This window comes from Pimephales promelas, chromosome 18 (genome assembly GCF_988280905.1).
Source record: "Pimephales promelas chromosome 18, fPimPro1.hap1.1, whole genome shotgun sequence".
Taxonomy (NCBI): Eukaryota; Metazoa; Chordata; class Actinopteri; order Cypriniformes; family Leuciscidae; genus Pimephales; species Pimephales promelas.
The window spans coordinates 19,168,191-19,186,648 of NC_142786.1; the positions used below are offsets into that span (position 1 = coordinate 19,168,191).

Sequence of the window (18,458 nt, forward strand, 5' to 3'; positions counted from 1 at the left end):
TGGGGGAGCAAAAGAAAATCTCTCCTATTCCTGCACTTTGTTTTGTTTTTTCCCCCGTTTGCTTTGCATAGGTCAGGAGGTCAACGCAGGAGTCAGAGAAAGTGGGGACATTCAGCATCAGATAGATAAAAAGGTAGTTCACAAAACATAAAACATGCTAACACTGGATCTTTCTCCATTTCCGTCGCCACAGTTAGGTCTACTATCCCTGATTGGCAGAGTTTCTCGTTTCGAATTCGCTGAAAAAAAAATGCTCCATTTCCCTGATGATCAAAAAAAAAAAAAAATGCACTTGAGAAGACGACAGAACAAAACGAGCCCTCAAATAAATGAGAATAAATATAAAGGTAAGGGGCCCTAGAATCAAAACAATGAGGGACACTTCCGAGTATCCTTCGGAAAAACAGTCGCCTACATTAAATGACAGCATCGGGACTCAAGGTTTTCGTCTACCACAGTGATTAGTCGCTCCGTCCGCAATAAATATCCTACTCTAATATTAATCATAGTAATAAAGATAACATAATAATGAGTAAAAAGCTAGATTCCGTCCTTTCCTGTGATTTTTTTTTTTTGGTTTTGATGTTTTCTTTTCTTTAAATCACAGCAAGTTGGAAAGCAATGTAGTTCCCATCTCACTAATAATAATAATAACAATCTCTCTACCAATTCCTATCCCCCTCCCTCGTCTTCCTCCTCTTGCAATCAACCCACAACCAGCAACTATCTTTGTCACCATCATCTAGTAGCATTCGCTGGGCGTCGTCTCCCGTCCGCCGCTTTGGTTGCTATTGCATTCGTTCGGCTTGTAGTTGTTGAGGCTGGTATTGACCGAAAGCGGCGGCGGCGGCCGCGGTTCCCGGAGCCGCGGTTGCTAATGGTTGTTGCATGGCGTAGCCGTAGCCGGCGGCAGCTACGTAACCGGCTGCGGCGGGAGAAGCCGCGTACGGATATTGCTCGTACGCCGCGGCGGCTGCCGCTGTCGCAGCGCTAGCGTACTGAGCGTACGCGGCGCCCGTGTAGTCGATGTACGGCGAAGACGCTGTAGCGGAAGCCGTCGCTGGCTGGAGGTGAGGGATGACCATGCTGGGTTGCATGAAGGCCTGCGGGTACACATAGTGAGTTGGGATCCTGCGAGAGACAAACACGACAGCACGTTAGCATTGCATTATGGACGCAGCAAATTGAAAACCACATCTATAGCGCGGCCAAAACACCCAATTTTAAAAATTCAGTAACACCCAATGAAATGCCTGCTAGTGATTATTAGAGATATAAGGTTGCCACAATAGATATCTCTCAGTACAACTGTAATATCCGTGCAACAAAGAATTACTGTTTTCAAACAGGTTTTTCCGAACAAACAGATGCCCCTCCCCCAAACGCACATCAGATGCAGTCTAGATGCTTAACGGGATAGTTCACCCAAAAATGTAAATTCTGCCATTAATTACTCACCTCATGTCCTTCCAAACCTGTAAGAGTTTCGCTCATCAGAACACAAATGAAGATATTTGAAATCTGTGAGCTTTCGGTCTCTCCATTGACAGCTACGCAACTACCACTGACGCTTCAAAAAGTTCATAAAGCGATCGTAAAACGAATCCATATGAATCGAACGGTTTAGTCAAAATTTTCTGGAAAGACTTGATCGCTTTATATGATGACCAGATTGAAGTTAGGATTTTATTCACAATTAAACATTGATTTTTAATTCAAAAGTCAATTAGTTAAATGAGAACAAACCTCTTACAGAAGCTCAGAAGTGCTGCAAAACATGAGAATGAATTGGTTCAAGCATGTCAAGCGAATCGAATCTGTTCATCACAAAGAAATCGTGTCTCTAAATTCATTTGGATTAGATTTACGATCTTTAAAGCTTCAAAGTGGTCGTTGTGTAGTTTTTAATGGAGGGACAGCTCTCAGATTTCATCAAAAAGATCTTATGGGTTTGGAACGACATGAGGGTTATTAGAGTTATTAATGACAGATATGTAATATTTTAGTAATATAACCCTTTAAACAGAGAAATGTTTCAATAGTCAGGTTTGATCCTCTAAGTCACATTTCATCCTCTAATAATCGGCAAGTCCAATTTGAATCCATTCCGTTAAATCCATTTCTACATCAGCAAGTGATTGGTCAAACAACCAGATGCTCTGCCTCCAAAGTCACACCATTGGCTATGCCACTGTTGCCATGTCAGGCTGGTCGGGATTCTCAAACAAATAGAGCAATCAATGTTTTGATTGCGCCACAGTGTTTTCAACCTAGATATACACATAGAACAAAATACTTTTCCCGACAAAATTATTTTGCTACAGTTTTATTTTACTATACAAAAAAATAAATAAATAATGCATAGAATACATTAACTTTAACAATCAGTTATGAAAACAGTAGTCAGCATTTGAAGTAGATCAAAAAAGGGAATCAAAGTTGTCTTAAGAAAAAAACGGGAATGGGCTCTATGCACGGCGGTATTTCCGGGGAAGGTGTAAGGATGCTCGATAACTTTCGCCGATCGTAGAGTCCAATGCAATACCGAGAATTTATATTGAATTTTATACTCCATGGTTATACTAATGAAACGTTAGTCACAAAAACAGACAAAACGGACACCCCTCGTTGTGTTTATGCTTCTTTTTAAAATTATATTAAATAAACATAACAATATATAAAATTACATCTAAACGTATGTACGTTTCGTTTCAAAGACGGGAGGACAGTAAATTTTGAAGACTCTGCCATAATCCCGTTTTCCTCAATTTTCCTCCGCTTTAATCTCCACAACCGGAAATGGACGAGCATCCTTGCGTCAAATGCGGCCCATTAATCAAACTTCATGTAATACTTTGATCCACTTCAAGTGTTGAATACTGTATTTAGTTTGTTCTCTCTTGTTTTGGCAAGTGTTTATAATTTCTGTATATAATAGCTTGGATAAAAATTATGTTCATTGTGTTATTATCACAACTAAAACAATCGATTTCAAGCAAAACTATGCAATATGCTTACGAAAACGTTTAATAATATTTGCATAAAGGGTGCAGATGTCATTTGTCCTAGGCTGGACATCACTACAGTATCCATGGGCCGCTGAAGTCATGCCAAAAGTCGCATGCGCTCAACACCCCGGTGTCGGTCGTGTGAAACGAGGGAACGCTGGACCCAGGAGAGGAGAAGAGGAGATGAGGGGAGCATTGTGAATATGTCAGGGCTACTTTGACAGCTGGACAGTTTTCAAAAAGGGACGTTGCTGGCTGTTTCCCCCTCCAACTCTTAGACAATGAGCCTCAGGCTGGACAGCAAACACAGAGGGGAGTTTTGATTAAATAAGCAATCAGGAACAATGAGCCCATTCTGCCTTTCATTACGTACCCCGTCGCACTTTCAGAGCGCTTTTCACATTTACTGTCTGCACTAAACAGACGGGTGAGAACTTTTTATACGAGTTCACGGATGCATTGGATCATATAACTCACTAAATATGAGTCAAGACGATGCAACCATTATAAACAGGGATTGTATACAGATACTGTGAAATGAAAGAGGACTTTTTGGGTTTTCAAGGACTCTCACTTATCAAACAATATCTTTATTATCTTTGAAATTCTAAAAAAGGTGAATAGATAAACAAAAATATACCAATAAAACAAAAAAGGTACAAAAAGTACAGAAGATGCAAGTTAACTAACATTAGAGAGAATACTATAGTATGACAAAGATATCGCTTTCCTTATCCCTATATATATATATATATATATATATATATATATATATATAACCTGAAAACTGTATTATATACTTGGCTATTTATAACCAATACCACACTCATAGCAAAGTAAAATGGCTCTATATCTATATATCAGATGGGCTTTTTCCAGTACCTTTTCATAAATATGGTCGTTTCAAGGGTTTTCCAGGAAATACATTTCTAAAAAGTCAAATTCAACACCTTGTATGAACCCTGTATAGAAGACTGTGAGAAATTCCCACGAAAAATGTAAGTAAATCATCTGAGCTTATGATGGAATTTGTCTACATCAACTTTGACGAGTATGAAGTTCCACCAGGATTTTTAGACGGTGTTTAAGACTGTAATTTGAGCTAATTACTAGAGCCAGACCGATATATCGTCAGACCGATATTATCGGCCGATATTAGGCATTTTCCAAACTATCGGTATCGGCAGTTATAATGGCCGATAAATGAATATTTCAAAAATAAAATAAAAACGGACGAAATACTCAACCATGTTATGAGTGTTGGAGTTGTATAGTTTGTCCACCAGAGGGAACTCTACACCGTTCCTGTTGGCAACACTCGTTGAGTTGGTCACGATACATACATTGCTTGAATAACAATTAAAAGAACATCCCCATCAGTTCTCTTAACTCAAATAAGCATGACAAAATTTGTGACTATTATGTCCAGTTTCAAATAAATAAATAAAATGTCGGCCGATATATCGGAATATCGGATTTTAAAACCCCAAAATATTTGTATCGGTCTTCAAAATCCTTTATCGGTCGGGCTCTACTAATTACATCCAATATTTAGTGGAAAAAGTGAGAGAATGTTTCTATCATGGCAACCCTATTTATAGCACACCATTATATCAATCAAACCTGACCAAACTCACAAAACCTCTGCCCACATTAAAGAAAATAAGCATAACACAGGCGTCAAGAAATAAAGAGCAACAGAACGTGTTACTCACATCAACTCACAAAAACACAATCACTCACAGAATCCCATTAAGGAGAGGAATGAAATTAAACCTTCCTTTTTCTCTCTCAGGTCAAAGGGCAAAGATGCTCCTATGAAATCTTTCATAGATGCCTTGCCAGCCTGAGGTGACAGCAGGGATTGTGTTAATATCGACTACCAGAAGAGTCATCATACACAAACTAACAGTGAGAACATCACATTCAACCTGAACAGGCATCATCACAACAACACAAAACCACACACAAGGTGACTCGTTTCAGAAATATAGTCCAATATCAGGCCGCTCTGTTATTGTTAGCACATTGGGATCATACAACTGAGACACGCAGTCGAAAAGCAGTACCAAGTTAGAGAAATCTTGCGCAACCACTTTAGTGTTAAATAAAGCGCAGCTGACTCACAAACACAGTGAGTGACAGCGAGGGCTGGACGCTATTTTTGGTGCCGATTTCTAAATACAAAGAAAGGATGCGCATATATGATAAACATAATGTGTTACTATGCCACTCATCAGGAAAAGTCAGGTTTGTGTCTAAAGACAGGTTAACCTTAGTTCTACAGATCTAGAAAACACATGTTGTTGTCATCTGTGAAGATCTATCAAGACAACTAATCTAATCTTCATCTGTATAAGTGGTTTTTACACACTATGGGTCAGATTTACTAACAGTTACAGTGCAAACCCTCTTTTGGTGTTAAAGACTACTGACAGGATTTACTAAAGACACGCTGGAAAAAATTAGCGCTGGACAGTTGTTGCACATGCATTTATGTAAGAGTTTCCCTTTCAGACGTATTTAAAGTAGTAGTTCAATTTTTTTAAAAAGTGCGCGTTTGTGACTCTCAAAATGAACAAATATTTTCGAGTCATTTGGTTCATTCAACGAACGAAACTCGAAAAAAGATTTGTTCATTTCTATGAACGAGTTCAAACAAGAGAGTCACGAACGCGGATCACAGAACAGAGCAAGGCGAATATTTGTGCTCATAAAACTTAAACTTTTGTTATTTATTTATTAAATGAGCGATCATTTCACTTGATAAGACCCTTATTCATCGTCTGGTGTCGTTTAAAGCCCTTTGAAGCTGCACTGAAACTCTCATTTGGACCTTGAACTGTTTGGACCCCATTGAAGTCCATTATATGGAGAAAAATCCTGGAATGTTTTGATCAAAAACCTTCATTTCTTTTCGACTGAAGAAAGAAAGACATGGACATCTTGGACGACATGAGGGTGAGTAAATTATCAGCAAAAGCTTTTTAAAAATTTAATTACTCCTTTAAGTGAATCATGCAACGTCATTTCCTAAAGTTTGCGCTGGTCAATTTACGGGTGTTTTCATTTGTCCTCAGCTGATCACGTGCAGAGCTTTCACTCCGATTGGCACATTAGCGGGATTGCGCTCTCACACTAACTTGCCCTGTTTAGTAAATCTGGCCTGATGTGTGATGATGGCCCTATAAAGAAAGTTGCAGAACAGGCATGACTTTGCACATTTCAAACCTGACCCATATATTACACAGTCCCAATTTGACTACCAACACCATTTGGTTGCATTTGGCGAGGGCACAACACAGTCTAACGTGTCTGAAAGAGGATCTATTATGGACTTTTACAAAGTGTTGATGTTTTCAGGCTCTACTAGAGCAGGTTTTCCAACTTGAACGTTGATTATTTTCCTCATATTCTCCATTGTTGCGGCTCCTCTCTTCCCAGTCTGTCAGTAACGCTCTGTTTACTTCCTGTCTCTATGATGCCTCTCCTTCTGAAAAGCACACTGTGCTCTGATTGGTCAGCTGCAGCAATGTGTTGTGATTGGTCGAGTGCTTCGAGTGTGTTTGCGAAATGTCCCGCCCCTTACCATAACCACCAGTTTAACACACTACTAACTAACTCAACCAGGCCCTGCCCCTTTATTCTGCGTATGAATTATTATAAAGAGGAATATTGTGACGTGTTTGAAACTCAAGACTACAATGGAGGCATTTCAGGAGTTCAGAAAAACACACTGATATAGAGAAGAACTGGAGCTTTCTCATGCTCAAACAGCAACATTACACACTAGAGAAAGATGAACATGTAAAAAAGCCTCTTTAACACTGATGCTAGGCGAGAGGTGCAATCTCAGTGGCAATGTGGCACATGTTGGGCCTTGTTGAGTTTATCTCGAAGCTAAATGTCAGGAGCGGCCCAGCACCCTAAACCCAGAGCGAGTGTGTGACAGTGACCGGAGCCAGAGAGAGAGAGAGAGAGAGAGAAAGAGCTTCATGCGACTGCAGTGTCAGCATTACAGCCTTTGTGCAAAACAATGGTGAAGCTTGTTTTCCTTAACGCCGCACGGGTCATGTGACGAAGGCTCGCTCAGGGGGCTGTGGCATCCAGACATTTGTTTGTCACAGCAGAGGCTCACAACACGGCAAACACATGCATGCATGTCACAAACACACACACACTCACTCACCCACGCACATACGCACACGCTGAGGAATCCTCCACTGATTAAATAATCACACTGAACGCCTGTGACTTTTTCCATAAGACTGCTGATCTTACAGTAGATTGTCTGCCTTTGGAGAGATATATACTGTACTGTGTGGGCTTTTTTTTTTTTTTTTTTTGAAGAAATTAATACTTTTACAATTCAGCAAGGATGTGTTAAATGCAAGATTACCTCATTCATAATTTTAACTTTATATTCAAAGAATGCTGAAAAAAGCATCACCGTTTCTACTAAAATATTGGAGTAGTTCACTTTAAAAAAAAAAAAAAACTTTTGCTGATAATTTACTCACCCCCATGTCATCCAATATATCCATGTCATTCTTTCTTCAGTCGAAAAGAAATTAAGGTTTTTGATGAAAACATTCCAGGATTTTCTCCATATAATGGACTTCAATGGGGTCCAAAACGGTTCAAGGTCCAAAAGACAGTTTCAGTGCAAACTGCAAACTGTTCAAAAGGCTTTAAACGATTCCAGACGATGAATAAGGGTCTTATCAAGCGAAACGATCGCGCATTTAAAAAAAAATAAAAAAAGTTTAAGTTTTATAAGCTCAAATGCTTGCCTTGCTCTGTTCTGTGATGTGCGTTCGTGACTCCTGTTCGAACTCGTTCATGAAATGAACAATTAGTTCATTTCATTCGTTGAATGAACCAAATGACACAAAAAAAGATTCGTTCAGTTTGCACTGAAACTCTCATTTGGACCTTGAACCATTTGGACCCCATTGAAGTCCATTATATGGAGAAAAATCCTGGAATGTTTTCATCAAAAATCTTAATTTCTTTTCGACTGAAGAAAGAATGACATGGATATCTTGGATGACATGGGGGTGAGTAAATTATCAACAAAAGTTTTTTTTTTAAAGTGAACTAATCCTTTAAGCAGCACAACGGTTTTCAACATTGATAATAATCAGAAATGTTACTTGAGCAGCAAATCATCATATTAGAGTGATTTCTGAAGGATCATGTGACACTGAAGACTGGAGTATTGATGCTGAACATTCAGCTTTGATCATTGGAATAAATTACACATTAAAAATATGTCATAATGTTACTGTACTGTATTTTGATCAAATAAATGCAGAGCAGAAGAGACTTCTTTAAAAAAAAAATACAAAATACATTTAAATGGCAGTGTAGTTTTACACGAGCAGTCGGCTAAATGAATAAACCCACGTGTCATTCCATACCAGTATTTTCTTTCTAAAGAAATATAAATAAGATGAGATCGACTTCACAAGCGGTTCATCTCCATATAGTAAACGTACATGGTGATTTTTAATGCCAAGCTCCAAAGATGGCACCACAAAAGATAATAGTCAATGACTTGTGCTCTATTTCAAATCTTCTGAACCCACATTGTATGAGAAAACACCCAAAATATTATTCACTGAAAATACACAAAAGAACCAATTTAAATTTCATTTAAATACATTGTTTTTTTTAGTTAATTTTTCAGCAAATAGCTACTAAATAAGTTTGTTCATCACACAAAGCCACCATACTCTGTGTAAATACAGATTATTGGTGTATGTTTTACAAGAATATTAGTGCTGGGCAACGATTAAATCGCATCCAAAATAAAAGTTTGTGTTTGCGTAATGTGTGTACCGTGAATAATTATTTTGTATATAATTACACATATGCATGTATATTAAGAAATATTTCCATGTATATAGCATATATACATTTACATTACATATAAACAAATAACACAATTCTCTTAAATATATACATGCATGTGTATTTATATACACAATTATGCACAATACACATACTTGTATATTATGTAAACACAAACTTTTTATTTTAGATGCGATTAATCGTTGTCTAGCACTAAAGAAAATACTATAAAATTTCATTTTTAATTCAATGCATGCTTCAAAAGAATCAACGGTGTGATGCTTTTTTTTGGCGCTTGGCATTATAAAATTGATCCACTTTTGTTGTATGGAAAAGAGCATCTCAGACATTCATTATAAAAGAGTAAATTTGTAGGGTGTCGGTTTGTCCGGTCGGTTTAAGAAATCATACAAAAATGGATGACAGGGAATGTACAAGCACATCATCACCGACTCTAGGGACTCTGGATCCACTGCAGGATGCCTTATAGGGCCAGAGAAAAGAGAGAGAGAGAGAGAGAGAGAGAGAGAGAGAGAGAGAGAGAGAGAGAACGAGAGCTGAAAAAGAGGAGAAGTGAACAGACACAATGGAGATGGGAGAGAACGGTGAAGGGTGAGTATGTGTCAAACTCTCTGTGGTGTGAGTGTGACAGGACTCCCAATCAGTGAGCAAAATAAAACCGCAACGTGCAAGTTTGTAGTTGGGCTGTTGGGTTGGCGTGAAGAGGGATCAACAACGGCACACAAAACAAAAATGGCACGCAAGACACCAGAAAAGAAAACACAACAAAGGTGAAAACAAACCAAAATGATCAAAAACACAAGCTCCAGCAATAAAAAACGTGAAGAAAATAAAAGGAAGCAAACTTTGCTCCATGGCAAAGTCATCACTCCTCCACAACACGGAAACTCAGCACCCCAAAAACCAGCCTTTTTTCCAGTCAAATAAAAAAAAAATGCACACAGTTAAGCTATCAACACCACTTCATAACGGTAAAAAGGCACACACAGCTCTATGTACTATTAAAAGTGAAAGTCCAAACCAAAATAAAACCAACGTACATGCATCTGTAATCACCATTTTCGAGCTTGTGTGTTTGAGTCTACAGGTACTGTAGCTACAGATCTGCACTATTCCTCAAACCACCAGTTATCTTAACCCAAATCGAGCCTGTCGGACCAGAGAAAGATAGACAACATTGAGTCAGGCTGTAAAGTCCAGTGTAAACTCACATACTGTACACACACACATTTACACACACTCTCTCAACATCAAAGTATTAAATAAGATTCAGAAATCACATCATGTCGTCCCTAACATCCATGTATAAAAATGAGTGCTGGGCAACGATTAATCGCATCCGAAATAAAAGTTTGTGTGTGTGCGTCTATAATTATTTTGTGTATATAAATACACACATATGCATGTATATATTTAAGAAATAATTTACTGTATGCATGTGTATATATATATATATATATATATATATATAGATATGAATATTTTATATATAAATAAAAACATTTTCATAAATGTATACATGCATATGTCTTATATATACAAAACAATTATACACAGTACACACACATATTATTATGTAAACACAATCTTATGGATGTGATTAATCGCATCTGAAATAAGTTTGTGTTTGTGTACTGTGAATAATTATTTTGTATATACAAAAACACACATATGCATGTATATATTTAAGAAATATTTTTACTGTGCATGTATATATATATAATTTTTATTTTATATAGATAAATAATTCATATATTAACTTTTTTTTTCTTAAATGTATACATGCATATGCGTTTATTTATATATACAAAATAATTATACACAGGACAGGACACACTCATTATGTAAACACAAACTTTTATTTTGGATGTGATTAATCGTTGCCCAGCACTAATTAAAATACATTTGTTAATGACATATAAAAGCCTCTGTGATGTCATAATCTGGTCTTAAACCTGGTTTGATATTTAAAACGACCACTGAACACATGCATAGTCAACCTATTGTAGATGTTCCCTTTACTCACCCATATGGTCTTTGGATGAAAGCTGGGTGAATCTGAGGGACACCGAAGGTGAAACCTGCACACAAAAACAGCATTTACACTACTAATATTATATGATCCTAATAAACCTGATGAAGATGAAGTTAAACATTACAACAACTCTGTTGTAGACATCTTCTGAGTCAGTGCATATATGATCTACAAATAAAGGTGACTTGACTTAATCGTAACATCTCTAATCTCATTTACAGTCACTGTTTACAATTAATTAAGAGTTGAAAACCTTGAGTAAACATCTGCGAATGTACCAAGAAACTATAAAATGTAAAAAAAATGCCCATGCTGTTGTTGGAACGTAACGCATCTGCAGTTTCTCAAGTCATTGTTCCTATGTAAAAGAGCAACGGCATTGGTGTGCGATGGCTTCCACTCATGAATATTATTTTCATGTCTTTGCTCTATAAGCCTCACCTGGCTGCATGACCCGTGGCTTGGCTCCGAGATAAGCCAGGTTAACGTTGGCCTTTCTGCCGTCAATGATGGGGTTTGGGTCCTTACAGGCTCTGTCTGCAGCGGAGCGGTCTCCCATAGTCACCTTTAAAACAAAAACAGGAGTGTGGTGCATGAGACATATCCACCCTGAAGCAATAAATGCTCTAAAAACTAGGCTAATTCTGGTAACAAATACAAACCCACACTTCAATTCCCCTATTTGGTACAGAGCAACCACATTGCAGACATCACATAATTCATGACCTCTACCCCAAATCAGGCTTTAACCACAAGATTATGTGGGGTTTATTCATATTTAAGATGTCTAGGCAACAAAAAATCATTAAAGACAGAGGTCACTTAAGCTTTTTATATCTTTGTGAAACATGGAGTTTAGTGTTGTGAAATCCACTAGGGTCCTTTAACTTCTGCAGTGTGGACTGTCAAAACTTTACAAGTTGGCTTGTTTACTCGCTCTTATCAGTGTGATTCTAGTCAAACTCGACAGCTGAGCCAACAAAGGCCTATTTTAGTTATCAATTGTGCACTTTATTCGGTCAGATATTACTATTCTCAATATCAACGCGCAGTTTGAATTCACGAAATAAAATGTCGAGCAAAATGACAGACACGGTCACCGTTTATTTGCATTGCATCTTTTATATCCATATGAAAGTGAATGGGGACTGGAACATTCCGCATTCGATCTCGTTTCGTGTTCAACATGAGGGTGCGTAAACGAAACTTTCATTTTGGTGTGAACTGTCCCTTTAACGCCACAGGTTTAAATTTCAGTCAGTGAAAGAAATGAATGGAAACAGCGCAAAACAATTGTAAAAGTTTTAAACATTAAGCATTTGAGCACGCGCGCTACGTATAAACGTACGCACATCTGATGAGTTGCTATTTAAATGTGTTGTGTCACGCTGTCACACAGCGTGTTTGTATCAAAGTTTACGTTTGACAGCTTCCAAATTTATACTTACAAATCCATAACCCCTGGACTTTCCAGTCTGTCTGTCGGTAATCACCACAGCCTCTTCAATTTCGCCAAACACTTCAAAATATTTCCTTAGACTGGAATCCGTCGTATGATACGGAAGACCACCGACAAATATCTTGGTGTAAGTGGTGTCCTTTTGCGTGGTATGCATCCTCACAAAAAATGCTCTCAAGTGCAAAACAAAAATAAATAAATAAAAAGCGAGGAAGATAGTGCAATTTAGGCTTGATAATGACAGTATCGCTATTTTAATAGGCTACGCTCCTTTAAAATATACACTCGAAGTTACAAAAAGCGATAGCTGTTAAATCTAAAACGCACGCACGCAGATGGGTTTAATGTCAGAGGTAGATTAATGTGGAGCGGATTGAGCCAAGGATCATCAGGTGGGTCGAACTCCTCTTCCAAACTGACGTGACTTCTAAAAAGTGCGTGTGACCCATTCCTAAAAGCAGCCGGTGAAACAAACCACACCCCGATGGGTTTGAGGGAGGACCGAGCGAGCGCACGCGCGGAGCAACAGCTGGACGGCGCACAACGGGCATCAGTGTGCCTTTGTTCAACATTTCATACTACAGTTGTTGTTTCTGTAAATGCGTGTGCATGTGTGTGTGACAGACAGAAAGAAATACTCCAAACGCGACACTGAAGAGCAAGCAACCTAAATGGATTTTATGCTGCATGCTTGCAAGCTTGCCTGGGACAACAGCAAACTCTTGCGCTGGTTTATCATGTTTTTAGAGGTGGCAATTTGCTGTAGTTTTGAGAATGCATGACCTATGAATAAAAAAAGACTAAGATAATGATTATATGCTTAATTTCAATAACTTGAAACTATAACGTAAACCATTAATTTGAATTATTTCCAGCATTTTTGTCAAAAAAGTAGCCTATTTATTTGCTCCGCCAAACAAGTAGTAGCAAGTATCAGTTTGACATATAGCATTTTGACTAACGTTAATGCAATTTTATGTGGAAAAAACGAGGTTGGCAAATGGCTGAATCGGGCACATTGGAGATCTCATGAATTTAGAGGCCGTTTACATGACGCTATTTTCAACTAAAAACAAAAAACTTTTTATGCGGTTTAGCCGTTCATTTACACAACAACAGTGTTTTTGAAAACGCAAACTTTTAAAAACGTGTTTCAAAGTGCATTGAACGTTACTGTCTCCAAGTAAACTACAAAAACACAAATCTGTGAAAACGGTGCGCGTCACGTGTGTTTATTACAAAGTGACATCGCCACCTACTGGTCTGGAGGCAGAATACAGCGTTTTTAGTGGTTTTCGCTGATCCTTTTGAACAACATTGTCATCTGTACAAAGAAAAAACATTTCTATTTTTAGTACATCGTTGTAATGAAACCGTAGCCTTAACACAAAGTGTTTTAAATGTAGTTTGGTGAATTATTATAGTTCAAATGTTACAAGCAAAAAAAGCACACCTTTGTGGCTATAATAAACCTTTAAAGCTTGGTCACTATAATAGTCATGGTTATCAGTAAGCACAGAAGTCCAGCCAGCATCTCTTATCAGCCGGATCTGGTCCGTTGGAAGATCTTGGCAGGTGGCGAGTGTGAGAGAGGTAAAAGAGGTCGAAAACAGAGAAAGATACACAGATGTGCTGGAGAACGGATGCGTTTCAAATGCTGTTTCACTTTAACTAAAAACAGAGTGAGTGTCTGGACATGTTTCCTGCGTCTCCAGAATATTTGCAGCATAAAAGCTAAATTGTGTTGTCAGCACCTTTCGGTTTTGTCAGAAACAGACACCATATCTATCTATCTATCTATCTATCTATCTATCTATCTATCTATCTATCTATCTATCTATCTATCTATCTATCTATCTATCTATCTATCTATCTATCTATCTATCTATCTATCTGTCTGTCTGTCTGTCTGTCTGTCTGTCTGTCTGTCTGTCTGTCTGTCTGTCTGTCTGTCTGTGTGTTTGTGTACAGAAGTAAAACTTCACACAAACAAACATGTACACATTCATATGCACAGGCACAAACACACATTCACAAACACACATTCATACCCCCCCCCCCACACACACACACATTTGGACCGCATAATGTAATATAAACATGAACACACAAACAAACACAGATTCACATGCACACACACACACACACTCATCTTTCTCTTTCTTTCCCTCTCTCTCTCTCTCTCTCTCTCACACACACACACACACACCTCTCTCTCTCTCTCTCTCTCTCTCACACACACACACACACACACCTCTCTCTCTCTCTCTTTCTTTCTTTCTTTCTCTCTCTCTCTCTCTCTCACACACACACACACACACATAAACACTCACTCAGAAGTACTCAAAGTACATATATATTATACACACACACACACAGGCTATATATATATATGAAGCTCATATATACTGTATATACAGTATATATAAATATTTATAAACACAAATTCTCTTTAGTGACTGGCATGAAACTTTTGCATGAATCTGTTCTATAATAATTCCATAAAAATAACGATGAAACATGTTTAAAACAGTTTTAGATGTCATACGTCACGACACTGCTGTCTTTTTTTATCGCAACATCAGTTAATAATTAATTAAAGAATAGATTATCATTCTAGCATTTCTTTGACACATGTGGAAGGCGCATCTTTACAACAATTACAACTGACGTCACACACCATCCCGATCTCCTCCGGGACAAAAACAACAGACGAGTTTCTCCGTCTCCATATAACCAGAGGAACGTGATATGTCTCCAGGTGAATTATTGAACAGTCGTCTCATTTCGACCATTCAACTTCCAAAGCACTCGGGTGATGGCGTTTTTGTGGAAGCTTGCAACCTGAGAACTGGTGTGTGTGGTGCGACCCACCAAGCCATGTGGAGATCCTGACGCCCGTGGATGGATAATTGAGGCTTTATATGAAAAAATGTCAGAGAGGAACTTGATCCTGAGCGTCCATGACTCGAGTAATTTATTGATGCCGGCCACGCGCTCATTAAGCTTGAATGGAGGCGAGGTGGAGTTCAGTTTCAGCACCATCACAAAAGGAGGCCTATCTTCTTTCAGGAGCTTGTCTACTTTTACCTACAACACACTGACCGGATCTTTTCCCAGTGCGGTTTCATGCATAACAGCATTGACCTCTCACTGTCAAAAATTGTTGGTTTAACTTTAAAAAAGCAAGATCATTGAAATAAAAAAAATGAGTTGAAACAACATTCTCCGAAAAAAAGGTACAAAAGCTGTCACCTTCAAAAGGGTTCATATATGTATCATATGCACTCTTTATGTACAAAGGTGAACCAAGCTTTTGTACCTTTTTTTTCCTGAGAGTTAAGGAGATTGGTTTTAATAGCAACTCATAATATTATTTTATTTGAACCACATTCATTAGTTAGATAAAAATCAATGCAGGTTCATAACCTGGTTAAGCTCAATTGACAGCATATTTGACATAAAGTTGATTACAAAAAAAATACACCAAATAAAAAGCAAAAATCAAAGTTTACATAGAGACACTTACATTGGAATTAAAACGTGTCAATTTTGAGAATTCAGAAGCAGAAACTGATTCATAAGAGCACCTGTTCTTCTGAAGAAAGATCTGTGATGTTTGAGCTGTAAAGTTGGTCTCGAATTCACTACAGTTTTAGTTTTGTTAACTCACCATTAACAAAAAATGAGGACAGTTGTAATTATTATTATTTTTATTATTACCTAATTAATTTGTAATTTTTTTCAGCAACACTTGATCCATTAATAACACTTTCTTTTCTTTTTCTCTCTTCGATAGCTATTAAAAAAATTCCAAGAATTACAGATACTGCATAGACTAAACTTTTAGCTATTGTTAGTTAAATTGCTTCTATTGCTCTCCTCATTTGGTAAAAGCGTCTGCTAAATGATTAAATGTAAATGTTGTGATAATTAGCATTATAGCACAAGTGCTGCTGATATTGAACCCAGAATATTCCTGTAAGTTAATGCTCTTATTGGTTCTTCTCTTCGAGTCGTGACTTACACTGAGGGAATAGTGTATTATACAGAGATTTTGGAGAGCCATTAACACAACCACCTGTCAAACACACTCACTCACTCACTCACACACACAAACACACATTTTTGGTCTTCAGGGGTCATTGGTTCTGCCGAACAGCTGAATGGCTTTGAAACACATACACACACACGCGCGCGCGTCATAAAAGGCAGCACAATTTTTATTTTTTATTTTTTTTTATAAAACTCTATCATTCTATGCTTTTATTTTGATAAAGTCAGATGAAATCTAGTTTGCGGTGGCAGATGTATTGTAGTGTTTGACTCGTTTTTACACAGTGTCATAAAAGCGCGTCTGACGAGTCCATCTCAATGTGCAAATGACGGCTTTAAAGAGGCGTTTAAATGGAACAGGTGGAACTGTCGAAATGTCAGAGCAGTCTGACAAATCACTGGCAGCTGTAACAGCTCACACACACACACACACACACACACACACACACACACACACACACACACACACACACACACACACACACACTTGCCTCTCTCTTTCTCTTTCTCTCTCTCTCTCACACACACACCTCTCACGCACATTTTCACCTCTCTCTCTCATTTTCACACAAACACACTCACTTGCACACACACACACTCACCTTTCTCTCTCTCTCTCTCTCTCTCTCACACACACACACACACGCACAACTCTCTCCAGCACACATACACACTCACCTCTCTCTCACACACACACCTCTCATGCACACATACACACTCACCTCTCTCACACAAACACTCCCTCACTTGCACACTCACACACACCTCTCACGCACACACACCCACACACATCTCAGCACACACACACACACACACACTCAAGAGATGACAACACGTTTTTAAAGGTATCTAGTTTTATATAATTAGCTAATTGCAGGAGTCCTGTTACACATAATAATTACAAAGACAGAGACACTAATTTACGGGAACATGCACGGGAACATCAGAGTCCTGTCAGAGAACTATTCCACGTTTCACTGACTAACTAAACCGGCTAGCGCCACCTTGTGGACGGCCTTTTCCCTTCAGTGCAGTATATAAGTGGGTTAGGGTTAGGGTTAGCTAATATTCGTATGCATATAAAAATAGTTTCGATCAACTGTAGGCTACATAAAATTTTGTCAAAAGGGTTTTTTTTTTTTAAAAGAAATGAATACTTTCATTCAGCAAGGATGCATTAAATTATTCAAGTGACAGTAAATAGATATAATGCTATTTTTTGTAATTTTAAATAAATGCTGTTCTTTTGAACTTTCTATTCATCAAAGAATCATGAAAAGTATTTTCCCACAAAATATTAATTGTTTTCAACATTTCTAATAATCATAAATGTTTCTTGATCATCAAATCCTCATATTGTAGGGATATCTGAAGGATGACACTGAAGTAGCCTAATGATGCTGAAAATTCACAGGAATAAATTACACTTTACATTCACATAGAAAACATTGTAATCATATTTTACTGTTTTTACTATATTTTTGGTTAAATAAATGCACCCTTGAGCAGAAGACACATCTTACCAACCATGAACAACAGTAGGCTATATAGCCTAGTTGTAAATACTACAAGAATAATATTTTTAAGATTCAAAATCCAGTATCTAGGCTAATTGGCAACTCACTCATACATAGCCTACATACCCAATTCTTAACATTATTAATTGCTTATACTAATTAGGCACATATTTCCATTTCTATATAATAATGTGAAACCCAAGGTCAGAATGTGATCTGAGCCATACCCTGTGATAAAATTAAACTTTTTAAAATAATTAATCATTTATGACATGTAGAAAGTGCGTGTGCAACTGACTGTCCATCAGGACTCAACCGAAAGCGTGTTCTCCGTCGTCGGCCTGCTGGAAGGTGCAGTCGTGCTCCAGTTCTGGCGAAGCGGCTCTGCGCTCCTCGGACTCGGGTCGTTTGGTTCTGGTCGGGACCGGAAGCTGTTCGGAATGGAGCAGTTCAGTGGGATCGAGGTCTGCCGTCGTCGCATGGGCGGAGACACGCGGCCGGGCGGA

At 38.1% G+C, this 18,458-nt stretch overlaps 2 protein-coding genes across 2 annotated transcripts in view; both read right to left on the reverse strand.

Moving 5' to 3' along the window:
* Positions 1–575: 575 nt before the first annotated feature.
* On the reverse strand, positions 576–12,768 carry rbm24a (RNA binding motif protein 24a). The gene is made up of 4 exons (XM_039680947.2): positions 12,369–12,768; positions 11,362–11,485; positions 10,912–10,966; positions 576–1,131 (listed from the first exon to the last, which is right to left on the reverse strand). Exons 1-4 carry the CDS (start codon positions 12,534–12,536, stop codon positions 789–791), a joined length of 690 nt encoding a protein of 229 aa, XP_039536881.1. The 5' UTR covers positions 12,537–12,768; the 3' UTR covers positions 576–788.
* Positions 12,769–18,071: 5,303 nt separating this feature from the next.
* stmnd1 (stathmin domain containing 1) overlaps positions 18,072–18,458 on the reverse strand; it is a 6,931-nt gene continuing 6,544 nt past the window's right edge. Inside the window, exon 5 of the mRNA XM_039680587.2 lies at positions 18,072–18,458. This exon is cut by the window's right edge and continues 39 nt beyond it. Coding sequence (XP_039536521.2) covers positions 18,264–18,458 — 195 coding nt within the window. The 3' untranslated portion in view covers positions 18,072–18,263.